The sequence below is a fragment of the Mirounga leonina genome, unplaced genomic scaffold, assembly GCF_011800145.1.
Source record: "Mirounga leonina isolate KUSES-001 unplaced genomic scaffold, KU_Mleo_1.0 Mir_151, whole genome shotgun sequence".
NCBI lineage: Eukaryota > Metazoa > Chordata > Mammalia > Carnivora > Phocidae > Mirounga > Mirounga leonina.
This window is the reverse complement of record NW_023270377.1, coordinates 33,562,162-33,589,723: the sequence shown is the minus strand read 5'-3', so window position 1 is coordinate 33,589,723 and position 27,562 is coordinate 33,562,162. Positions and strand designations below refer to the sequence as shown.

Here is a 27,562-nt window from a genome sequence, read left to right as displayed (position 1 = left end):
AGCTCATAGGTAGTGGCCAAGGGCCTCCACATATGGTCCTGCAGGAGGGCAAGGGAAAACTGGCCTATTAAAGGGATGCCTGCAAGGGGAATAACCCTATGGAAATCACCATGGGAATTTGAGGAGTGCATTAAAGTATGATTATGCCTATACCTATCAGGGGAATCAGAAGGCAACCGGTATCAATGAGTAGACATCCCAGTGTGCTTGAAGTGACCATCTGTGTCCATGAAATGAGTGGACATGGCGGTACTGCAGCGATGCAGAGATGGGCTGAATTTAGACATATTCTTTTTACACCCTGAGGTAAAAACTGCTGGTTAGAACTGTTGTTTGCCAACAAGAGAGACAAAGATTGCAGATGGCTATGGCGCAGATTACCCTGGGGTAAGGCCCTATACAGCTGACAGCTGGACTGATGCCAGTAGACAAAAGGGTCCTGACAGGAACAGACACTCTGCACTCAACTTTGCTTATCTGATGGTAGGTCAAATGTTCAGAGTACTATAAAAGGACCAGAAGATATTGCACCAATTTGGACTGCTGAGTCACATGTTTTTCAGAGCAAGGAACACACTTTACAGCCCATAAGGCCTAACAATGTATAAAGACATATCCTAAGCATAATGGTTTGACAGATACGTGGAACAAGCAACTGAAACATCTCTCATCTAAAATGGGACAGGGAAAAGGGGGTGGGAATGAAGCACGAAGGGCAGGTTTACACAGGACAGTCACCACTAGACAGATTTCTCTGCTTTTCTGGGGATGTGGGAAGAGGTGGATAGACAATGTTGGTAAGACTACGCAATTCTTTCTAACATAATGGTATAACTATACTTCTTCTTTCTTCCCCACAATTCAACTTTTCTTTTCCTATCTAAAGCACTGGTCTTGGGGCGCCTGGTGGCTCAGTCAGTTAAGCAGCTGCCTTCAGCTTGGGTCATGATTTCAGGGTCCTGGGATCGAGCCCCGCATCGACTCCCTGCTCAGCGGGGAGCCTGCTTCTCCCTCTGCCTGCTACTCCATCCCCCCCCACTTGTGCTCTCTCTCTCTCAAATAAATAATTTAAAAAAATAATAATAATAAAGCACTGGTCTAGGACCAGGGCTGTAACTGCAGGTGCCAGAAGCAGAGGATTTCTAAACAAGAAATTGTAACTATATCTTTAATTCCCAAGAGCTGATGGGATGAGTGGTACCTTCATCCCATCTGGCCAAACTGGGGTTGATACTGAATGCAGATGTATCACCTAGTGGTCCAGAGCTCACTAGTTCTTGGGGCGCCTAGATGGCTCAGTCAGTTAAGCATCTGCCTTCGGCTCAGGTCGTGATCTTGGAGTCATGGGATCAAGCCCCGCATCAGGCTCCCTGCTCAGCGGGGAGTCTGCTTGTCCCTCTGCCCACCACCCTGTTCATACTCTCTATCTCTTAAATAAATAAATACAAAATTTTTTTTTAAGTTTTTTTATTTATTTGAGAGGGAGAGAGAGAGGAAACAAAACCACAGAGCAGGGGGAGGGAGAAGCAGACTCCCTGCTGAGCAGGGAGCCTAATGCGGGGCTTGATCCCAGGACTCCAAGACTATGACCTGAGCCGAAGGCAGATGCTTAACCGACTGAGCTACCCGGGCACCCCTACATCAGATTCTTAAAAGGGTGAAACCATTTGTTGGTGAGACCACTCCTGCTTTTAAACCTGATGAAGTCAGAAAGAAGCCTGCAAACCTGAGTGACATTGTTCTAGGAGACATTCTGGTAATATGAGATGATAATGAACTGCAATAATAGTTAATGACTGAGTAAGACTCTAGTAATATGCCAGTATCTTTGACTTATTTTGCAGGTCACACCTACTGGCATTCTGTGTTTTGCTATAACACTGGCATGGTTGTTATTAAGGTTATAATACTCATATTGATGTACTGGTAAATTGCGTTAAAGTCTCCTTAGGATGAATGCTAAGAAAATGACCAGCTTGAGGGAAAAACTGGACCTAGCTAACCATCAGTTAATTTCTATGATCAGTATTTCTGCTCAAGTTTATCGTAAAGAACAAACAGTAGTAGATGATGGGGGTAGGGTGGGGTGGAAAACAACAAAAAATGGTACAAAAATACGAAAATGTATATAGTGGCTTGTAGAACAAATTAATTGTTTCTTCAAATCTATTCCTAACTTACAATGGCTCTTCAAATGTTGGGCATATTCATAATGATCATATTTATGTCTGTGTCTGTCATATAAATGCTATACTAAAAGTAGATGCCCAGGTAAACATGATTATTTTTGTTTAAAAGAGCCTAGGCCTGGGGCGCCTGGGTGGCTCAATCTTTAAGCGTCTGCCTTCGGCTCAGGTCGTGATCCCAGGGTCCTGGGATCAAGCCCTACATCGGGCTCCCTGCTCAGCGGGAAGCCTGCTTCTCCCTCTCCCGCTCCCCCTGTTTGTGTTCCCTCTCTCGCTGTGTCTCTGTCAAATAAATAAAATCTTAAAAAAAATTAAAAAATAAAAGAGCCTAGGCCAAAGGCCAGGGCATGGTCTGTGTAGTAAAGAATTTGGCCTTGCCCAAAGAAGTCTGGCCTTTGCCCCCCTGCGAGGAAGTAACTTATGTTATACCTGACAGAAGTGTCTTTGTTTAGGATGGGGGCTAGCCACACTAGAAACAGCCACCATGGGGTGCCTGGGTGACTCAGTCAGTTGAGTGGCTGAGTGGCCAGCTCTTGATTTGGGCTCAGGTCATGATCTCAGGGTCCTGGAATTGAGCCCAGTGCTCAGCAGAAGAGTCTGCTTGAGGATTCTCTCTCTCTCCTTCTGCCCCTCCCCCTGCTAGTGCTCTCTCACTCGCTCTAAAATAAACAAATCTTTGAAAGAAAGAAAGAACAAACAAACAACCACATACCATGTGATTTAGGGTGGGGCTTTGGGTCACACAGCCTCAACCAACTGGGAGGCTGAGATCAACCTTGTGAGCAACCAATCTAACCAGTCACACTTATAAAAATGGAGCCCAGTGAAAAATCTGGACACTGAACCTGACTCTATGCATACTGTCACACATTAATGCTCGGAGGGTAATGCATCCTGACTCCATGGGTGAGGACAACAGAAGCTTTGCATTTGGAACCCTCCAGATTCTATCCTATGCATCTCTCCCTTTGGCTGACTTTAATCTGTATTAAACCTTCCTTGTAATAAACCTTAACTCTGAATATAACAGCTTTCATTCTGAAATGAATGAGGAGTTCTGAGTCCTTCTAGTGAGTTATCAAACCTAAGAGTGGTTATAGGAACCCTCCAAACTTGCAGTTGGTGTCAGAAGTGAGGGCAGTCCTGGGGACCATGCATTCAAACTTTGTAGTTTAACTTCAGGAAGGTAAGTACTCTCATTAACCCATTCTGCAATAAAGAAAGCAAAGTGAAGAGAGTAGATAAACTGCCTGAGAGGGCAAGCTTCTAAGTTGTAGTGCTAGAACACAAACCTTAGCTTGGATGACTTTATGCCCACACTTTTAGTTTTTACATTACTTTATACAAGATGACCATTCACAGTACCATGCATTGGATGGATAGGTATTTAACCATTATAATGTATTTCACTAGTATGAGATCTTAAACCTTTTGCCTCTTCTCTCATCAAACTTGAACCAAAGTAATTATAGTTAACTATTAAGCACAAATTAATAATTATTACTATCTACAGTTTTGACCATTACCGGTTTTGTGCAGTGAATGTTTCCCTTTGAGGATGAAGATCACTATAAACAACCCTGATGAGATCATGCTGACACAATGCCCCTTCTGTCAAAGCCATGGATCCAATTGTTGAGGGCTACAAAAAAAGATGAAGTATCTTTTAGAGACACAGTACCTCTAAAATGAAGTAAAAATCTGTATCATGTAAGGATATTTAATTTTGTTTTAACATTAAGGCCATTTCTTCTCATTCAAAACCCTTTGCATTTTTCGATTACATACATTCCATACCTCTTTTTGGAAATTGTATTTAATATATAAAACTAAAAATATACTGCTTTATTTTTTGAAAGATTATAGAATGAATCTATATTTAGGACACAAAATAAGAAAAGTTGCTGGAAAGACTAAAGGTTACAAATACACCACTTTCATTATTTTTTATTTTTTTCAAATACATCAATTTTAATCTGTTTGTACCCCAGAGCACACAGCAGTTTTGAGACTGTGCATTTAAATTTTGCAGTTTGTCTAACTTCAGGTAGGTGGATACTCTCATAAACCCCATTTTATAATGAAAAAGAAAGGTGCATGGGTTAAATGGGTGATGGGGATTAAGGAGTACACTTGTCATGATGAGCACGGGATGGAGTATGGAATTGCTGAGTCACTATATTGTATATCTCAAACTAATAACACTGTATGTTAACTAACTGGAATTAAAATAAAAACTTAAAAGAAAAAAGAAAGGTACAGAGAGTTATGTAACACAAACAACAATGAAGATTATGATCAAATGTTTAATAGTGACATAATTAATTTCATGTTTCTGAAGTTAGAAGCATCCATTCATAAGTGCTCCATTAGCCTCCATTTTATTACATAACATGATACACAGAACTTAATTAAAATCTATTACTCAGAAATATTCTATGCTAAAACGAGCCCATTCTATTGCAGGTATTCGATTTCCAGTATAAAATGAAGTCCCAGGGGAATTAATTAAGAAAATAAATAGCTGCATGGAGCTATGAAACAACTGGATACTGTCTGTTGATAAGAAAATGGAAAATAATTTTTGGCCTACTGGCAAGTTTCTTTAAAGGCTTTCCTTATACTTTATACACTAAAGGTCACTACAGACCAGAAGCTTGATTTGTAACATACATCCTTAAATATAAACATCTGTGTTCTCACATTCTTCAACCAAATAAATACAAGCAAAACTCAGAAGCATAATATTAACGAATAGCTACAATGCATCAATTACAGACTCCTTTAAATAGAAATAATCTTAGTGTTAGAATCCTTCTAAGTAGACATTTTCCTAAAAAATAATAAAAAATTAATCTAACACAAATTTCTAATCATGGGATACTTTAAAAAAATGAAAGAATATTTTTATGAATTCATAAAAGACTAATAAAAAAAGTGAAAATGATAGTGGTGGAGGAATAAGAAAGAAAGAAACAAGAACTAGAGGAAAATTTTCCATTAATTACTTTCTGCCTCTCTTGATAAGAGCTTAGCTTTACATCACTAGTTACAAGCACCTACTTTTAAGAAGCAAATCAATAAAGATGTGTTAGGAACATTTATCTCGGATAAGAAATTAACTTTCATCTCTTACTCAATATAATTTTAAATAATTCTACCTTTCTAATCTTACTTACCTCATGGTATATTGAGGGCTTGGATAAGGAAGGGATAGTAAAAGATAGAACTTTATTGTTTCCATCTTTATCAGCAATTTCCTACAGTTAAAAAAATAATATACAAAGATAAATAATCACAGGACTATACTGTAAGAAATAATTTTTTTTTTAAAGATTTTATTTATTTATTTGAGAGAGAGAGAATGAGAGACAGAGAGCATGAGAGGGAGGAGGGTCAGAGGGAGGAGGGTCAGAGGGAGAAGCAGACTCCCCGCCGAGCAGGGAGCCCAATGCGGGACTCGATCCCGGGACTCCAGGATCATGACCTGAGCCGAAGGCAGTCGCTTAACCAACTGAACCACCCAGGCGCCCAAGAAATAATTTCTTAATTTACCAAATATATCACTGGCAACTGAGGAAAATTTTTAGAAATAGTAATATATAAAGAATAGGGATGCCTGTGTGGCTCAGTTGGTTAAGCATTTGCCTTTGGCTCCCTCTCCCATTGCCCCTCGCCCCGCCCTCTCTCAAATAAATAAATAAAATCTTAAAAAAAAAGACCCTCATTTGAGAGGTGCCCCCCCAAAAGAAAGATGCATTCTTTTCTCTGAAGACTGAGAAACTTTAAGAGGAATCCAAACAAACAGGCCTTATTAAGTTTCTCCCAATTTTACCCTTAGCTCATTCCCTTTAAGTCCTATCATATTTTCCAACAACTTTCCACTCTTCATCAAACCTAGTATAAAAATACTCAGACTTGGGGTCCCTGGGTGGCTCAGTCGGTTAAGCGTCTGCCTTCAGCTCAGCTCATGATCCCAGGGTCCTGGGATCGAGCCCCGTATCGGGCTCCCTGCCCAGCGGGGAGCCTGCTTCTCCCTCTCCCACTCCCCCTGTTCGTGCTCTGTCTCTCTGACAAGTAAATAAAATCTTAAAAAAAAAAAAAAGAGTATTACTACCCTAGTGTATCTTTTCCAACCAAATTTACACAGTTCAGTAGTTGAGTTACCCTTTGAGAGATATGGAACACAATACTATAGCTAAATCAAATGCAATGTGACAGCAAAGACACGAAGCAGGCACACAAATCAATTTTCATGTTAAATATACAGACAGGACAGGGAGATTACAACTGATTAGATCTGAGTCAAAACAGGTATGTTTTTGCCAAGAAATACACTTATTTAATTAAATAAGAAAAACACAACATTTTAACACAGAATGAATCTTGACTAAAAGAAACTGTCACAATTATTTAGCAAAAGACTAATGACCTGAATTAAGTTACACGTTAACATAATGAATATTAGTCCATGTGATTAAGTTCATATTTAGGTAATTTCTACTGAACTGCAAGAAAATTCTTGTGTTTTCTTTTAAAAGCACTTTATCTGGGACGCCTGGGTGGCTTAGTCAGTTAAGTGTCTGCCTTTGGCTCAAGTCACAATCCCAGGGTCCTGGGATCAAGTCCAGCATCAGGCTCCTTGATCAGTGGGGAGCCTGCTTCTCCCTCTGCCTGCTGCTCTCCCTTCTCTCTCTCTCTAATAAAAAAAAAAAAAGGCATTTTATTGTTCAATGAAAAGGACAATGGTGTCCTTCATTTCTACAGTCTCTGGCACTTCCAGTGTTCCATAGGTATCAATAAAAATCTGCCTATAGACACTAGCAAATAGAGGGATGAAATGCTCCTCTGGAATCACTCCTTTTCTCCACTGCCTCATTTTAGTCTGCTTCCTTTACAACTCATATTAGTATACATAACTAGCATAAAACCCAGACAGAGAAGGCTGCCCCCCCTCAGTAGACCTAGCAAGAAGGTCAGAGAGAGACTGAGTAGTTATACAGTACAAAAGGAAGAAACAACAATAAAAACAACTATTGTCAACAAAACACAAACCCAAAAGAACTTCCCTGTAGGGCTCATTTCTGAGTTTAATAGGTCACAGGACAGTACCAATTATATGTGAACAATGGCCGTACCCCTAATTTTGGCAGGAAAATGGGTTTAAAAATTCCTTATGGAGGTCATTTTACTACTTTATATTTAAACTAGATACTACCACATTTGGGCCATTATTTGTCAGAGAAAGTCTACAGTAAGATGAATGAACCTAATTTAAGTTATAGGCAATAAAACTTTAATTTTTATTCCTAAACTTTAAATTAAACCAAATAACTTTTATTTATATTTGTGTGTATCCCTGAAGAAGGACGTTCTGAAATTTGTTTAAGCTGAGGGCAATATAAAACTTCCCCTGGGGCTATGTGAAGCAAGTGAGAAGTTCTGGAGAGGGGGGCGGGGGGAGAGAAATAAATACATGAAAGAAACCCAGTGCAGTAAGAAAAATTGAGAGCCACAGAGAAGAGAGAACACAGAAAGGGAATTAGAAGAAAGAAGTCTGAGGTTACATTTCTGACATATAATTGAGCACTTACATTATAGTAACTATTTCTGAGATGCTAAAAGGTAATTAAACCATAGCACCAACAAGCACTGTCAAGAACTTGTCAGTATTCTGCTATAAAAGTATTTTGCTTCGGGCGCCTGGGTGGCTCAGTTGGTTGGGCGACTGCCTTCGGCTCAGGTCATGATCCTGGAGTCCCGGGATTGAGTCCCATATCGGGCTCCCTGCTCAGCAGGGAGCCTGCTTCTCCCTGACCCTCCCCCCTCTCGTGTGCTCTCTCTCATTCTCTCTCTCAAATAAATAAATAAAATCTTTAAAAAAAAAAAAAAAAGTATTTTGCTTCATTTGTCCCACTACTGAATTTTATTAAACAAATTAAAAGATAGCTTAATTTTCAACTTAATCTAAAACACTAAATTCAATTATTAAATCAACATCTATTAAGTGCCTGTGCTAAATACTAGAGGAGAGAGTAATATATGAAACAAATTTCCTGTTTTATTTATTTTAAAGATTTTATTTATTTGACAGACACACAAAAACACACACACACACACACACACACACGGAACACAAGCAGGGGGAGTGGGAGAGGGAGAAGCAGGCCTCCCACTGAGCAGGGAGCCCGACAGGGCTGGACCTCAGGACCTCGGGATCATGACCCAAGTTGAAGGCAGACGCTTAACAACCGAGCCACCCAGGCACACCTAAATTTCCTGCTTTAAAAGAAAAAACAATCAGGCAAGTTAGCAACACAATTTTATACCTAGACCAGTTTTCATGTAAAAAAAACCTCACCCTTAATTTTGATACTCCTACTACTGTTAAAGACATTTATTAAACACCTCAGGCAACATGCAGATTCTCCTAATTGTTTTTAATTCTACTAACAATGTTTTATTTCTCTTTTACAGATGAGGCAACTGAAGTCGATATATTAAGTAGTGTGCCCAAATTTAAAGCAGCCAATAAATGCCAAGGCCTGGGTTTTTTGTTTTTTTTTTTTAAGATTTTATTTATTTGACAGAGAGAGACATCGCGAGAGAAGGAACACAAGCAGGGGGAGTGGGAGAGGGAGAAGCAGGCTTCCCACCGAGCGGGGAGCCCGATGTGGGGCTCAATCCCAGGACCCTGGGATCATGACCTGAGCCGAAGGCAGATGCTTAACGACTGAGCCACCCAGGCGCCCCCCAAGGCCTGGTTTTAAACAAAATACAAGTGATTCCAAAGGCCATACTGCTTCCTTCAGATATATGTTCCAATGATAGAAATGTTTTCTAATGACTTTTTAAGGGATAATACTTGGAGGACTGAGCAGTGGTACAGAAGAATATCTATTTATACTGAGACTCAATGTTTTGTGAGGTACTTTATTACCTCTCAACTATTAAACTTAATTTTATTATGTGGAGTGCTTGTTTACCATGAGTACTGAATACAGAGAACATAAGAATTCAAAGAGCAGGAATTTCAATACCAATGTTCTAATTGGACACTGTGGGGAAAAAACCCAGAATAATGTTTAAGTTACTTAAGAATCTCTTAGAAAAAGAGTTTCAAACAGTACAGTATCAAAAACAAATTATCAAATGATTATTAAAAATAATTTCAAAAATTTTAAATGCAGCACATTCATAAACATTGGTCAAATAAAGTAACTTAAGGATAAGTCACAAAATATTAACAATACTATCAATTATAATAGTTTCACCTACTTTATAAAATGCCATTATCAGCAATTACTTATTAAGCCTCTCTATACTCAATTATATTAATTTAAATAAATTATTTGGTAGACCTTTCAATTTTTTTTTTAATAGGTATTCTTTTGTTGTTGTTGTTGTTGTTTTTAGAGAGACAGAGAGTGCATGTATTTGAGTGGGGGAGTGAGGGGCAAAGGGAGAGGGAGAGAATCCTACCGACGTGTGGCTTGATGTCATGACCCAGAGATCATGATCTGAGTCCAAATCAAGAGTCAGATGCTCAACAGAATGAGCTACCCAGGTGCCCCTAAGTATTAAGTATTACCTCAGAAGACTTTAAATAAAAGATACTTAAAATTTCCCAAACTATCATTTTCAACTTACCAAATTGTAAATTCCTAACAGAAGTGCTTCAATGCAACCATTACTCTGTCTGTCTCGGCTAACTGTAAGCCGTAAATAAACCCACATCAATTCTGGCAAGAACTGCAGTGTGAACCTCTTAAGTCGAACTTCAGAGCTACGATAGAGCTCAAACAGCTGGTGGCAGACAGGCTCCAGAAGCTAAAAGGAAAATAAAGTGCATTAGCTATTTCCATTCTTTTGGCTGTCACTGTGTTTTTTTTAATGCATATATACTGGTATAATATTATAAAAATAAATTCTCAATATTAATTTTTGCATTTTTTAATCAATGTGACCCAAACCTTAATCTCTATGTGCAGACTACATATTAAACTGACCAATCTACTAACTATAAGAATTTTGTGTCTGTATGATATCAACATATTTTTCAATATACTGTATCATTAAATTTATTAGATAATTAATTCTTTAACCAATGTACTACATTTGTATTTAGTATGTTTCCTTTTCTATTATTACTAGCCCTTACTATCCTCCATTTGGAGGATATTCCATATTGGAAGAAAATAACTTCAAATGCTCTTGTTGGAAATAACCTTTAAATCTCAACTTAGACTATGATTTAAATAAATCAAGAAAGGGATTTTGCAACACATAATATTTAGACATCCAAAATGCTAGCTAATATTTTAAATACATACAAGTAAAACAAATGGATCACTTTTATGTTTTAAGACTGATTTAAATTCTAATTACATTTATTTGAAAGATTTTTGAAAAGGAGGCAAGTATACAGAAACAGCTTTTTCAGTGTTTAATTTTTCATATGATATCCCACAGTATGACTTACGAGGATCTTCATCACCTTGAAAACTAAAGAAAATGAGTAGTTTAAATAAACCTCTCCCTTTTTCTAATCATGTACTACCAAACTAGAATGGTTTTGTTGAAATAACTAGTCTACACAAAACTGGGTATGATTTTAAAATGCAAATAAAACACTACCAGGAAACTATAAAATCATGTTAAAATTTAATACTAACTTAAAAAAAAAATTTTTAATACTAACTTTAAAAAAAATGAATCGTTCATTATTTATATGCTTACCTCTATTCTGAATGATTAAATAATGCATATACATTTGGAAATCTGCTTGAATGTAGTTATATATGTCTGTAATAATCTAACGCTCTAGAATAAGTCACTACTTTCACAACTGTAAATTAAAAGTCAACAAATCCAATGTTAATCATATGGTTAATATATTTAGATGAGTTAAGCTTAGCTCTTAAGGAAAACTAAAAAAAATTTACACACACTAAGCCCTTTATTTGAAATCACTACCATAGTATTTTTTTTATTTTATTATGTTATATCAATCACCATACATTACATCATTAGTTTTTGATGTAGTGTTCCATGATTCACTGTTTGCGTATAACACCCAGTGCTCCATTCAATATGTGCCCTCTTTAACACCCATCACCAGGCTAACCCATCCCCCCACCCCCCTCCCCTCTAGAACCCTCAGTTTGTTTCTCAGAGTCCATAGTCTCTCATGGTTCATCTCCCCCTCCAATTTCCCCCCCTTCATTTTTCCCTTCCTACTATCTTCTTTTAACATATAATGTATTATTTGTTTTAGAGGTACACTGTGATTCAAGAGTCTTACACAATTCACAGTGCTTCCCATAGTTTTTTTTTTTTAGCTTTTTTTTTTAATTTTTAAGTAATCAGTAATCTCTACACCCAACATGGGGCTTAAATTTATAGCCCCAACATCAAGAGTCACATGCTCTTCTAACTGAGCCAGCCAGGTGCTCCAGTAATATTTAAAATCTTAAAAAAATTCCAATTTTCCCCTTACACAGAAATCTAGACCAGTCAGACAATCTGCCCAAAGTCACAGAAGTAGTGGTGGAAGAAGATACTTAAAATTCAGGTCTTCCGACACCAAGTTGATGCTCCCATTATACCACCTTTCTTTTTTTAATCTTTTTTTATTTTTAAAGATTTTATTTATTTATTTGACAGAGAGAGACACAGCAAGAGAGGGAACACAAGCAGGGGGAGTGGGAGAGGGAGAAGCAAGCTTCCCACTGAGCAGGAAGCCCAATGCAGGGCTCAATCCCAGGACCCTGGATCATGACCTGAGCCGAAGGCAGACCCTTAATGACTGAGCCACCCAGGCACCCCGTCCACATTTCTTATACTAGAATGAATGGGAGGGAAGGAGGTAAGGATTGTTTAATTACAAATACTATATTCCACATAGTGTCAGTAATGAAGTAATAAACTTCTGAAAATAGTCAACTGCTGGCATCTTTTTAAAGTACTGACAAAAATAGCTCTTTTGGGGAATTAAAGATCACTGCTCTCATAAATGTATTTATTAAAAATACATATCCATGTTTCCAATCTATTTTTCTCTTTAGTAAAGACTCCAAAATTGCTGTCTCTAAATTTTATTGGCTATGGTACAATTACAATTGGTTTATTTCTTTTTTTAACTTTTATTTTAAGTAAACTCTACACCACACGTGGGGCTCAAACTCATGACCCTAAAATCAAGAGTCACACTACCGACTGAGTTAGCCAGGTGCCCCAATTACAATTGCTTCTGTTATAAAGACCTTAAGTTCCCTTCCTCAGTAGCCACAGTGGCATGTAAGAGACTACATTTTAATTAGGCATAGCAAAGGAATACAGAGTTGCCAAAATTTTTACTCTGCTTTCTTTTTTAAAAGGGGGGGGGGAGGAATAGCTGGCAATCCATTAACTTCTGGTCAGAAATCAATGATGAAGGAAAGAGAAGGTATAACTGCAGGAACAATCTTTGAGGGGGCTAGAGAAGATGTGATCCAGGCCTAAGTGGAAGACAGCCTTTGATACAACCTGGGACACTTCATCCACCGCAGCAGAAAAGGCAGGAGAATGTAGGTGGAGAAGCTGGTAAAGTGATAGGTATGAATGGGAAAATAAGAGAATTCCCAATTATCTTCTTCTTTTTTAATGACACAGAAAGCAAGCTGAAGATGAGGGAAAGGAGGGTAAGACTAATGAGGAAAGGAATGTGTAAAATCCACAGTGGGGATAGTGTACCAAGAAATTAAAGCAAGATTGCAAGACAGTATTATGTGACTGAGATTTTTAGTCCTGCATTTTTTTAAGAAAGATTTATTTATTTTAGAGAGAGGGAAATGGAAAGAGAGAATCCTCAAGCAGACTCCCCACTCCCCACTGAGCACAGAGCCCAATGTGGAGCTCGATCCCAGCACCGTGAGATCATGACTTCAACCAAAATCAAGAGTTGGGACACTTAGCCGATGAGCCACCCAGGCGCCCCTGACTTTCTGTGCACTTTAAATGCAGGACTAGGGGGTGCCTGGGTGGCTCAGTTGGTTAAGGATCTGACTCTTGATTTCAGCTCAGGTCATGAGCCCCGTATCTGCCCCACAGCAGGCTCCCTGCTGAGCTGGAGTCTGCTTCTGATTCTCTCTCTCAAAATAAATAAATAAATAAATAAAAGATAAAGTGGAGAAAGTCAACAAAATTGTTGTTGCAGCTGATTTCTCCAAGTATGTTCAGCTGTTCAGGTACAAGTGTGAAGATGAACAGCAGAGTTTTATCCAGTATTGAGATTTTCCCAAAGAATGAGAACTAATGGAAGGAGAAGCAAAGGAGCTAATAATGTTTGCAAGGAAATAGACTATGATGTACTATGAAAATTTAGCTGGGTGAAGAGAGAAGTGTGATATGTGAGGGAAGAAGGAAAGGCAATCAAATCATGAAAAAGTGATAGGATTAATAGACTGGATGGAGAGCTCCTTGAAATGGAAGAGCTGCTAGAATGTCCAAAGGATCTGGAACAAGGGAAAGGAGAAAAATTAAGCAGTATGTTGGTCTAGAGATTAAAACTTCAGCTGCAGTACAGGTTGGCCATGATATGTAATACCAAACCAGGAAATACACTTTAAGAACTTTTAAGGTCTTTAAAGCAAAACTGTTCATAAAACTGTCATAAGTTTCAACTAATATTATATATGGCATGTGACAATTTTCTGAAATAATTTCCTGTTAACTAAATAAAACAGTTGATTGTCTTTCAGAATATAACAAAATCAGGACTACAAGGGTCTTCCTTCTAGGACTAAAGTCCAGAATTGGTTTGAGATGCTATAGAGCTAAACATTCTGCTTTTCTGAAATATGACATGGTTAGAACTTTATGACCTGACAAGAGAAAAGATGGAAAGACAGATCTGCTCTGGCAACTGGATGATTACAGTGACTGCTGTTGAGCCTGAATCTCTCAAGCTGTAATTTTTCCCCGTTGTGGCCATAACAAGGTCTCATACATGAGTATTATGAAGTATTACAGTTTAAATAATGTGAATAACGTTTTTTTTAATGTCATAGCTTCTAAAGTATAAAGGAAACTAATCCTTTTTATATACTTGTGACTCCTAATGAAAATGATAGCATTTCAGTGTCATTTTGTGTTTTACTATTCTTCTAATCAATATTTATTAAGTGTTCATCATGTACATGACAAAATATATTCTAGAGAAGTTACAAATATAGAATATATGACCACTGCCCATGAAGAGCTTACAATCTAAAGAGAAAGCATAAAACAAATTATAATAGGCAAAGCTTAAACATTAAGACAGTGCAAAACAAGGGGTAGGAAATACATATATTCATTATTCAAACAGAATTTTGAAAACTCCTAACCAAAAAGGATGAGTATATGTATATGTGTATATACACATATATACACATATACATATATATATATAAACACATCTAAAGTTATAAAACATTCATAAATACACAGCAAGAGAAAAAAGAAGCAAATGAATCCTGCAATTGCTGCTACAAATAGCAACAGATGCAAGCCTAACTGAGAGCCAATCCAAGTTTAGGAGACAGGAAAGAAAGAGGTCAATAAGCAAGCTTTTAGTGATAGGACAAAAATTAAGATGCACTTTAAATTAAGCTGCTGGTTAGGAGATGATTACCTGAACTTCTTCAAACTCACTCCAGTACACAGCAGAGGCACTCTTGGAGGCTGTATCTGGGAAGATAAGAAGCTACTTTCCTGTGTGTTCCTTTTATTTTCATTTTAAAGCATACACGAATCCAGTGGTGATAAAACTGTATGTCATACTATTGTGTTAATGGAAAGATAATGTGTGTATTTTGCATTAATTAACATATAGATACAATAGCTACATTTTCCCCCTTCTACACAAAGCTGAGTAACAGGAAACTCTTTTTCTAAGTTTATTCATCTTGACTACTTATGCTAAATAGTGCTTTCTCCAATCATTTCAAGCTAAATTTACTAGAAGCATCATTTCATGTCACCAGTTTGAGTTCACTCATTAGAGTAATATACACAGTTCTGTATCATCAACAGAATAACTGCAAACAACACTTAAAATAAAAAAGTCTGAATCAGTGTATGGCTAAAATTTGGATTCCAGAAAAGGAAACATTCCGAACAGGAAAGAGAGAAAAGTTTCAAATTAAATAAGTAATCCAATGAGATGATGGTCATTCAAATCAACAATCAAAACATACAGTCCTGAACAGAAACAAATCTGATCAAAACATTTAAAACAATAAGAGGGAGGGCAAAGGGAAAGCCAAAGCAACCATCAGAATGAAACACAGCAGAAAGAAAGTTTTCCAGTCCCATAAGAAGAATTTTTAAAAGGAGAAGGGAAAACTACAAAACTTACATATGTGTTTTAGTACACATATTTCATTTTACTATGTTGAAATTATTTTTCTTATAAACTTTCCTACCTCATTATTCGAATCTTGAATAACTTTATAGAGGGCTGGTACCAGTGATTTTTTCCGGTGTAAAGTTGCTGCATAATTGGTGATCTGAGTGTCAGGTAATGCCTAAAAGAAACATCCAAGGAAATCAAAAGCAAACTTAATATTTGGGAAGTCAGTAAATTTATTTTACCTGAGTTCCTCTTGAAAAGAATTATGATAGAGTCAACTAAGAAAAGTAAAAATAATACAAGAAATAACCATGAGAGTTAATAAAACAAATTAAGTTAGAATGTTATAGTATACAGTTCTTCAAACTACTCAACCATGAAAAATGATTAGAAATCACACATTACACCAAGATCTGCTGAAATAGGTCAACTTAAACTAATCTACTCTAAAAAAATAAGTAGAGGATATATTTTAATTCTTGCATTTTATGTTTATAAAACATTTATTTCTATAGTATTCAGAAATTATATAGTTTTAAATCAAATCAATGGGTGATTTTTAATTATAGGAAATAAAAATATAAGGCACAAATCCTATGTCTGTGCCTTATTAAAGCTTGGGAGCTTCCCCTTTTATTCAATGTATTTAAAAATTCATATATCCCCTCATCAATCCTAACAACTATTTTCAGTTTTACACATTTTCTAGTCATTATTCACCTTAGTGCCTTTTTAAAGACTTACATGTATAGAAACACATTATTTCATATTTTGCCATTTCCACTTCATATCATAACAATTGTTTCAGTTTCTCCAGAGAACACATATTCACTGTCTGAATTACTGACATATAGAATCATATGACACATTCTTATCCCCAATCCAATTTACCTTGAATTCTGATAACCATTCTTCCACAACACCACGTTCAGATCCCAGCATCTTCTTCTACCCTCTATTCCTCTTTTATCCCTGAAAGAAAAAAAGCACTGAACGTGAGGGTAGTATTATGTACTTAAAGAAACTACCAAAGGTAAATGATGTGCACCTTTCACAAAGAAACTAACCTAGTACATATTTCAAATAAGAAGCCATAGTTTTAGACTAGAGCTCAATTAAATTTATATTTATATTCATATTTAAGAAATAAATTCTGGGGGCGCCTGGGTGGCTCAGTTGGTTGGGCGACTGCCTTGGGCTCAGGTCATGATCCTGGAGTCCCTGGATAGAGTCCCGCATCGGGCTCCCTGCTCGGCAGGGAGTCTGCTTCTCCCTCTGACCCTCCCCACTCTCATGTGCTCTCTCTCTCATTCTCTCTCTGTCAAATAAATTAAAAAAAAAAAAAAAAAAAGAAATGAATTCTGTTTTTAGTGGTACATTTGAAACCTATTTCCCTAATACTTTTTATATTTTCCTCAACAATTATATTTCAAAGAGGCAAAAACAAATTTAGTGAAATCAAACTGCACCTTACCCAAGACAAGCGACCAGTCTACGCTTAGAGCTTTTACCAAATATACAACTGGAATTAGTTACATATCACAGAACAAACCATGTGACAGATAATAAATGACAAGGACAAAAAAGCTAGAAATCAAGGTGATTATAAATGTATATGTACTATACGAATAAGGCCTTTGAAGAAGGTGGATTTATATATGTTTTCTATAATGGAAAGATGTCCAAGTAGAAAAAGCAAGTTGTACAATTATGTAAACTATAATTCCATTAAAAAACTATATAAAATGTGAAAAAAGCCTGGAAGCACATATATACCAAACTAGAGTGTCTACCTCTGAGAGAAGGTATACTGAGGATATTCTAATTATGTAACTTTGAATTACAGAAAAAAAAAATAAGCATGTATTATTTTTAAAGTGAGGAAGACAATTAAAAGGTCTGGGTTTTAATTAGATTTAAAGGCTCAAAAGGTAAGAACTAGAAGAAATAAAGAACTTCTTTGAGGGGGAAGGAAACATCTTCAAAGCAACTGAAATAAAAATTTCTTTATTAAAAAGATAATTATTGGGGCGCCTGGGTGGCTCAGTCGTTAAGCGTCTGCCTTCAGCTCAGGTCATGATCCCAGGGTCCTGGGATCGAGCCCCGCATCGGGCTCCCTGCTCCGCGGGAAGCCTGCTTCTCCCTCTCCCACTCCCCCTGCTTGTGTTCCCTCTCTCGCTGTGTCTCTCTCTGTCAAATAAATAAAATCTTTAAAAAATAAAATAAATAAAAATAAATAAAAAAATAAAAAAAATAAAAAGATAATTATTTCCTAAGAATGTGTCAAATTTCACACTAAATTTCTACCTACAAAAAGGAATCAGATTTTCTAATTCTTCCCTTCAATTCCAAAAGGATTCTTTAATGTCTCTATATAATGCACTACACCAAGTACTATATAAGGAAGGAGTACAGAGGAGTAAGACATGTCCCTTTTTTTTTTTTTTTTTAAGATTTTATTTATTTGACAGAGAGAGACACAGCGAGAGAGGGAACACAAGCAGGGGGAGTGGGAGAGGGAGAAGCGGGCTTCCCGCTGAGCAGGGAGCCCGATGTGGGGCTCGATCCCAGGACCCTGGGATCATGACCTGAGCCGAAGGCAGACGCTTAACTGACTGAGCCACCCAGGCGCCCCAAGACATGTCCCTTATTTTCAAGTAGCAAATGCTGTTAAGATAGACTGATGAATTTAGTCAAAATAAATTGCAAAAGAAAAAAGAGATAGTAGGGAAACCTACAGACTAAAAGAGATTAAAAAAATCAATAGCCAAAGTATGAATCTCTTTTGGACTCTGATTCAAACAATTAAAAAGAACATTACACAACTGGAAAAAGCTGAACATGACTGGTTATCTGATGATATTAAATTAAGTAATTATTATAGGTTATTTTTATACTTGATAATGGAATTATAGTTAGGTGTTTTTTTTTTTTAATAGTGCTTGTCTCTTAGAGTTACATACTGACATATTTACTGTTGAAATAATGTCTGGGATTTGCCTTAAAATAATCAGGGCAGGGGCAGGGGGAACCAAACAAGGCAAGTGAATTAGGTATAGATGAAATACGATTGGACATGAATTGATAACCATTCAAGCTGGTACACAAGTTTCATTACACTATGATCATTACTTTGTTATAAGTTTGAAATGTTCCATAATAAACTTTAAGAATAAAAGGACTAATGAACACTACATAAGAAGAAAAATGCCATACCTATACAAACTCAATTTTGCAAACAATTTCTGGGAGTTCAGACCAACTAAAGCCCATTATTAATAGACATGGATACCCAAGTGACAAACTCTTGCTGAAGAAATGAGACTCTTAAAAATAACTTCACAAAATAGAGCACAACCATACATCCAAATGGTAATGCCCTTCAAAGAAATCATTTTGTAAGGTTCCTACATTTATTACAATGATTGTTCAAATCAATGTCAGAATGCCTTCTTTTCTACCAATTAAGTGCTACTAAATACTTTTTGTGTTTTTTTTAAGGTTTTTTTTTCTTTAATATTTTATTTATTTATTAAACAGAGAGAGAGAGAGACAGAGACAGAGCAAGCACGAGCAGGGGAACAGCAGGCAGAGGAGAGGCAGGCTCCCTGCTGAGCAAGGAGCCTGATGCAGGACTTGATCCCAGGACCCCGGAATCATGACCTGAACCGAAGGCAGCCGCTTAACTGACTGAGCCACCAAGGCGCCCTGCTTTTTGAAACCTAGTTCTTCACCTAAAAATGCATTCCATGATATAATTATGATTAATGTGCTTCTTACTCTATACAAATTATACCTCAATAAAAAAATTTTTATGAATAATTGTCTAAATATCCTAAGGTAGCTGCCTCTGAAAGTTTCTCAGAACCCAAGGAGGCAACTGACTAAAAAGCAAAGGTAAGATTCAGTCAGAAATTCATTGATCCGTTCCATAAATATTTCTTAAACACCAACTTTAACAGCCATTATGCTAACAGCTGGAAATACAATGATAAAACCAGATGTAGTTTCACTATATAACAGATCATTTATCTAGTGAAGGAGACCAAACACATTTTTGCAAAGAGATGAGGAATAAGAAGAAAAGACACACAAAAGCGTAATAAAAGAAACCTAATATTGATGAAGGAATCAAAAAGGACTTCTCTAAGGTAAGCTGAGGTAACAAAGACCAAGAGAGTTAAGGAATTAAGAAAAGAACATTCTAGAAAGAGGCAATGGCCTATATACAGGCCCTGTTGCAAGAAGAAAACATAGGAAGTTAGAGAATCTGAAAGAAGATCCAAGTGACCAGGAACACAGAAAGCGAGGGATAAGAGTTGAGGGCAGAACAATAGGCATGGACCAAATGGTATAAATGGGAATTTATAGTCTGCATTAAGTATGGAAAGGACTAAGGATTTTAAGGAGATGAATAATAAGATTCAAAGTTTGAAAAGCTCACCTGGCTACAATGCAGAGAAAGGACTGGTATCCATTTTCAGAGCTAGCTACAAATTTCCCAATAGTATGAGGACCAAAAAAATTCCAGAATTGCTACAGCATTTGCTCTGAGAGTTCCTACCAAGTCTCCGGAAATTAAAACACCTGAACAGCTACTGACAATAAAAATGTTTTTTATTTACAAAGTACCTGGAAAATAAGTAAGCTAGGTTACATTTTTATTAAGCTTCAAGTAAGTATAGTAACGCAAAAACTACATTAGTTTTTTAGGAAATAATTTTTTTAGGGATAAGTTCTAATATCTTGATCTCCCTCTAACACCTCCATTCCTCTCAAGTCTCTTATGAAGGTATAAACAAAAGGGGTTGTTTTGTTAACATAATTTATAACACCTCTTCTTTCTATCACTTCATTATTTCTAATGAGCTCAGTGGACCACAAGATTAAGAAGAAAAATAGAATTTTACACTCTTTGAAAAGTGCTCCAGAAAAGGAGGTAAATACTTCTGATAATTTATTACCATGCAAGGAAGAAAAGCGTAATTTCACCGTACTGGTGACAGAAAGGACTTATTGACAATAAACAAAATGGAACTTAAAAATAAACTCCTGTATCTCTATCGCTGGATTTCAATTGATTTTTATTTTTTATTTAATGGACAATTAAAAAGCTTTTTCTGCTCTGTATATCAACTGTTATCTCTATAATTTTACAAATATACTTAGCTACAAATATGAATTAATGGTTGATATTCTATTATTAAGTGTTAAAATATTGTAAATATATACCTGTAAAAAAAAAAAAAAGGAACTTAGCTCAACTACCTACCGCACCCACGAAGATTAAACAGAGTCAACCATTTGGTATGTATTTTCCTTCCAGATATATATTTATGTACATGCATGTTCATACATGTGTGTATATAGTTTAAATATAGTCATTTGTTCATCATACATAGTATCCTTCAACACGTTTTTTTCAATTGCTAAAAATATGAAAGACCTATAGATCTCTTTTTAACAGCTGTCGTGTTATTGATCCAAAAACTTATTCATTTAATAAATTACCAGGACACATAGATTGTTTTCAATTTTCTATATTACAAAAAAAATGCAGCAATGAACATCTTTATACACAGGTATACATTTCTGTTGTTCCTTTCTATAGTATAAATTCTAAAAATTGGATTTGAACTTTTAAGGCCATAGATAGAAATATTATTGATAGCATATCTATATATAAATAAACTCTCAAAACCATAATCCATCATATAATTTTTTTTTTAAAGATTTTATTTATTTATTTGACAGAGAGAGAGCACAAGTAGGCAGAGAGGCAGGCAGAGGGAAAGGGAGAAGCAGGCTCCCCGCTGAGCAGGGAGCCTGATGTGGGACTCGATCCCAGGACCCTGGGATCATGACCTGAGCCCAAGGCAGCTGCCTAACCGACTGAGCCACCCAGGCACCCTCCATAAAATTTTTTTTTTTTTTAAAGATTTTATTTATTTGACAGAGAGAGACACAGTGAGAGAGGGAACACAAGCAGCGGGAGTGGGAGAGGGAGAAGCAGGCTTCCCATGGAGCAGGGAGCCCGACGCGGGGCTCAGTCCCAGGACCCTGGGATCATGACCTGAGCCGAAGGCAGACGCTTAACGACTGAGCCACCCAGGCGCCCCCATCAAATATTTTCAAAACATATGACTGTCATATGTACAGAGTAATTTCTCACTGCTCTACTTATAAAGCTAATACCTCAGCATAAAAATATCTAATCTAAATAAATCAAAAAATAAAATGTTTAATTTTCCTACATTTATTAATATGATATACATGACTTTTAAAACTAGGATCATGAAAATGGTATAAGAATATTCAACTGAGTACCTATTGCCACAACATTAAAGATTTAATACACAAAATGCTGTGATGTACTTGAAAGAGACATGGCAAAAAGATACCAGAATATATTTTATAGTATTTTAAAAGCCACTCTGCTTATTTAGTTAAGGTGTCAATCTTCTAAAATTAAAAACCACATTTATAGTTTACTCTTTAAACAATCTGGAAGTTATTTTAGAATGTGATATGAGATTAAGATCTAACAATGGGGACACCTGGGTGGCTCAGTCGGTTAAGCGTCTGCCTTCAGCTCAGGTCATGATCCCAGGGTCCTGGGATCGAGTCCCGCATCGGGCTCTCTGCTCCACGGGGAGCCTGCTTGCTTCTCCCTCTGCCTCTGTCTCTCATGAATAAATAAATAAAAAAATCTAAAAAAAAAAAAAAAAAGATCTAACAATGTTTTTCTCCCAATAGTTCTCAATTGTTCTAATACATTTTATGTCCATTTATTTCCTCAGTAACTTGAAATGCTATTTTTATCATATACTAATACGTCTTATATACATCTGAAACTATTTCTGAGCTACTCTTCCCATTAATTTTGTGCTGGGACTGTTTTAATTACTGTGACTTAGTAAAAAATATTATAAGTCCTATCATTCACATACATATGTATATAAATATATATATATATATAGCATTTGCATTCTTTTCATAAAAACATTTTGCACTATTATTGCCTGCTTCATTCTTCCAAATGAATATTAGCATTACACTGATGAGTTTCTTTCCTACGTTCCATCTTCATAGGAATTAAATTTACAGATTAATTCCAAATGACATCTTCACAACATTGAGTTACCCCATACAGAAGCAGAGCATTACTCTTTATTAAAAATCCTCTTCTAGGGCGCCTGGGTGGCTCAGGTGGTTAAGCAACTGCCTTTGGCTCAGGTCATGATCATGGAGTCCCAGGATCGAGTCCCATGTCGGGCTCCCCGCTCAGTGGGGAGTCTGCTTCTCCCTCTGACCCTTTCTCCTCTCATGCTCTCTCTCACTCTCTCTCTCTCCAATAAATAAATAAAATCTTTAAAAAAAAAAAAATCCTATTCTGGGGCACCTGGGTGGCTCAGTCGTTAAGCATCTGCCTTAAGCTCAGGTCATGATCCCAGAGTCCTGGGATCAAGCCCCGCATCCGGCTCCCTGCTCAGCGGAAAGCCTGCTTCTTCCTCTCGCACTCCCCCTGCTTGTGTTCTCTCTCTCCTCTCTGTGAAATAAATAAATAAAATCTTTAAAAAAAAAAAAAATCCTCTTCTATATGTATAAATCAGTATAAATTTTATTTTTTTCTTCATATACACCAACACACTTCAATTAAGTTGATTCCTTCAATTAAGTTAATTCCTATACTTTATATTTTCTTGTTGCCACTGTGATTCTTTTTCATTATGTTTTCTCACTAGCTATTGTTAAACAAAATAAATACTTTAAAAAATCAAAATGAGCAAGTATTTAATAAATATTTAAAATACTGAAAATCGTTTAAATCAAAATTTATGTTTTAGGAAAACTAGTGTTTCTAGTATGTTCTTTTTGCTAACTACAAGGGATTAGAAGATTTTTAAAATGTATGCTACTACTTTATAGAAAAGGGAAAGGAAAATAACTACAATTAATATTTTTTCCAATTCTCTACAAAGAACAACTGCTTTTAAAAGAAAAAAGAAACCCAAATATTATTTTCAAAAAGAAACACAAATCTTTTTAATCTAATATATATTGTATCAGAATCCCTATTTGATATGGGGCCTGGAATATATTTTTTGAAAAGAACCCCAAGTAATCCTTCAGTTAAAAAAAAAAAAAGTATCACATCGGGTTACATTTCTTACTTTAAATTCCTATCTGATCTCTCCTATAACCACAAGTTTGCTTAGCAAATCACTTTAGCTTCTACCAATACTATTTTAAAAATGACTGCCTGATGAATTACAGATCTGTACCTCTGAAACAAATAATACATTATATGTTAACTAAAATAAAAAATAGGGCACCTGGGTGGCTCAGTTGTTAAGTGTCTGTCTCTGGCTCAGGTCATGATCCCAGGGTCCTGGGATCGAGCCCCGCAGTGTCGGGCTCCCTGCTCAGTGGGAAGCCTGCTTCTCCTTCTCCCACTCCCCCTGCTTGTGTTCCCTCTCTCTGTCTCACTCTGTCAAATAAATTTATAAAATCTTTAAAAAAATAAAAATAAATAAAAATAAAAGACTGCAAGGTAATACCTTTAAATACAGAAAGACAGTGGTATTAATAATTATAATCAAGCACCACCATATTTCCTCAACTCTACAATACCACTGATTTTTTTTTTAAAGATTTTATTTGAGAGAGAGTGAGAGACAGAGCACAAGAGCGGGGAGGGTCAGAGGGAGAAGAAGACTCCCTGATAAGGAGGGAGCCCAATGCGGGACTCAACCCTGGGACTCTGGGATCATGACCTGAGCCGAAGGCAGTCGCTTAACCAACTGAGCCACCCAGGCACCCTACAATACTACTAAAATTTTAAGACTGTAATTTATTAACAAATTTAAGTAGAAAATGAGAAACAAATCTTTATTAATAAACAAAGTTTAACTAAAGGACAAAAACATAAGCTTATCCATATAATCATATATGACTTTTAAATCATCCTTTACATTTCTGGACATCTTTATTCTTTATACTAGCCATATGGCACACTCTCCCAAGCTCTTTCTATATATGTCTGGATTATACTCAGTTCAAATGTCACCCCCTCAGAGAAGCCCTCTCTACTTACTATACTTAAATTCGCTCCCCCAAGTTCCTCCTCCTTCCAAACCCTACCATTCTGTCCATTTCCTTCATAGCATTTAGCAAAATCTGTAATTATCTTATTTAAGTATTACTGTCTGTCTTTCCCACCAGAACCTGTACTTCACAGGGACAGGTTTTGTATCTCAAGTACGAGGCACATAACCGGCACTCAAACATCTATTGATTTAGTTGGGCTTATGAACTCAATGACTTAGCACCTTTAACAATGACAGTTTTATTTTCGGTCATAATAAAACCTGAGATTTCTGCCTGCATTTTCCATGTGATTAAGCTTAATAATTTTATTTTCCCAAATTAAATATAGTTGGAGGTTAACAGCTTCTTTAAAAAGCACCTGATTTCAGAAATGTTAAAAGGTGAAAAAAATTACCTTAAAAGTGAGGAAAAAATAAATTATTAGTAAGCCTATCAAGTATAAACACTGTATCAGCTGTTTTCTATATCTTATCTGATTTAATAAGGCAATAGAAATCTAGTGGTTTAGAGCAGCAGTTCTCAACTTTTGTCTCAGAACCCCCTTTCACTCTTACATTTAAAAAGTCTATTAATTGGGGCGCCTGGGTGGCTCAGTCATTAAGCGTCTGCCTTCGGCTCAGGTCATGGTCTCAGGGTCCTGGGATCGAGCCCCACATCGGGCTCCCTGCTCCGCGGGAAGCCTGCTTCTCCCTCTCCCGCTCCCCCTGCTTGTGTTCCCTCTCTCGCTGTGTCTCTCTCTGTCAATTAAATAAATAAAATCTTAAAAAAAAAAAAAAAGTCTATTAATTCATTTAGGGGCACCTGGGTGGCTCAGTCGTTAAGCATCTGCCTTTGGCTCTGGTCATGATCCCAGGGTCCTGGGATTGAGCCCCACATCGGGCTCCCTGCTCCACGGGAGGCCTGCTTCTCTCTCTCCCGCTCCCCCCGCCTGTATTCCCTCTCTAGCTGTGTCTCTCTCTGTGCAATAAATAATAAATAAAATCTTTAAAAAAAGGTCTATTAATTCATTTTAAAAATAACATGTTAACATAAATAACATTTTTTTACAAAAATGTTTTAAATCAAAATTTTCTTTTTCCATAACAAAAACAAATTTGGTGAGAAAAGTAGTGCATACTGTTTTACATATTTTGTAAATCTCGTAATTCTGCATTTAATTGGTTGCTAAGAACCTTCACTCTATATTTATCAGAAAATGACAATGAAGGCAGCAAATACTGTTTTGACCGCCACAAACCCACTTAAAGGATCCCCAGGACACACGTTGAGCATGGACTCTGGAACCAGGTTGTCTAAGTTTAAGGTCACTTACTACAGCTATGTTTAAGCCCTCTTACCCCCTTCCTAGCTACACTTTTGTGTCTCATTTCTCTCATTTCAAAAAGGATAACAGCAGCACAGTAGTAATTTCATACAATTATTGTGTACTTAGGACAGTTCTTGTCACAAAGTAACCACTATAAATGTTTGCTACAAATATTATATACTTAATTTTCCTGATCCTATATACTATAATATAGCCTCTGTTATTCCCAAATAATAGACAAGAAAATTAAAGGGTAAAGAGGTCGAATGACCCACACAAGGTAAAACGGTTTAACTGGTAGAACTTAGATTTAATTTAATGCCTATTCTAAAGTGAACAGTTGAAAAATGTACCTTGGCCCCTTTCTTATAGCTCACTCTACTCCCCACATAGCTTCCTATGTCCTGGCCATACTCTCCTTTCCATTTTTCCATAGCCTTGTGCACCCCTTCACTCCAGGGATTCTGTATAGACTGTTCCAGCCTAGAATGCTGTCCTACTACTGTTATTTAAATAGCTGGCGGCTTCCAGTCCTGTTAATCTCAGCAGGCCAGTCTTGACCACTTTATCTAAACAGCATCCCCTTCTCCCTTTTCTAGTATTTTCCATTCCAACAAATATGTTCATTTCCTTCCTAGTGCTTTGAATTTTGTACCTTGTTTCTTTTTTTTTTTTTTTTTTTTAATTTTATTTGAGAGAGAGAGAATGAGAGAGAGAGAGGGCATGGGGGGGGAGGGTCAGAGGGAGAAGCAGACTCCCCGCTGAGCAAGGAGCCCGATGCGGGACTCGATCCTGGGACTCCAGGATCACGACCTGAGCCGAAGGCAGTCGCTTAACCAACTGAGCCACCCAGGCGCCCCTGTACCTTGTTTCTTAGATCTTATTACTTATTGTCTATCTTCCCCATCAGATTGTGAGTTACATGAAAACAAAATCCATTTCTGTTTCGCTCACATTTGAATGTTCACTATGTACTCAAAGCTAACAAGCATACTATGGTATCCAGACTTATGGCAGGTACTTATGTGTATTTGTTGAATCGATGAACCACACTGCTTATGTGACCTTGGACAAATCATTTAAACCCTCTGGGCTTCAGTTTTCTACAAGGGTAAGTTACTTACTACATCTAAAATCCTAAAAATAGGGGTGCCTGGGTGGCTCAGTCATTAAGCGTCTGCCTTCGGCTCAGGTCGTGATCCCAGGGTCCTGGGATCGAGCCCCGCATTGGGCTCCCTGTTCCACAGGAAGCCTGCTTCTCCCTCTCCCACTCCCCCTGCTTGTGTTCCCTCTCTCGCTGTCAAATAAATAAAATCTTTAAAAAATAAATAAGTAAAGAAAATCCTAAAAATATATTTTAGTACCTTTATTTGAAAATAGAATAGTACGGTTACAGAGAAATTTGTAAATATGGATTTCTGAACTATTCCCAGTATCTTAGTATCTAGAGGTAGCTGGGAACATAGTTATAAATGTACAGCCAGTTTTCTTTTTACTTACCCATACAATATATAATTCTGAAGGTTTTTTCTACTACATATTATATCCATCCCATTACCTGGGATATAAAAACTGTATTTAAAA

General features: G+C 36.8%; 1 protein-coding gene across 10 annotated transcripts in view; it reads right to left on the bottom strand.

Moving 5' to 3' along the window:
- FAM126B (family with sequence similarity 126 member B) overlaps positions 1-27,562 on the bottom strand; it is a 78,302-nt gene that overhangs the window by 31,554 nt on the left and 19,186 nt on the right. For 8 of the 10 annotated variants that reach the window (XM_035007408.1, XM_035007407.1, XM_035007402.1 and 5 more), the window contains 5 exons: positions 16,453-16,533; positions 15,635-15,736; positions 9,837-10,016; positions 5,366-5,446; positions 3,713-3,828 (listed from right to left, as the gene is read on the bottom strand). In XM_035007408.1, the coding sequence (XP_034863299.1) occupies positions 3,713-3,828; positions 5,366-5,446; positions 9,837-10,016; positions 15,635-15,736; positions 16,453-16,503 (530 nt within the window). In that variant the 5' untranslated portion in view covers positions 16,504-16,533. Of the gene's footprint in view, positions 1-3,712; positions 3,829-5,365; positions 5,447-9,836; positions 10,017-14,841; positions 14,898-15,634; positions 15,737-16,452; positions 16,534-27,562 lie in introns of those variants that run through there. The other 2 variants (XM_035007412.1, XM_035007409.1) reach the window with 2 other exon arrangements.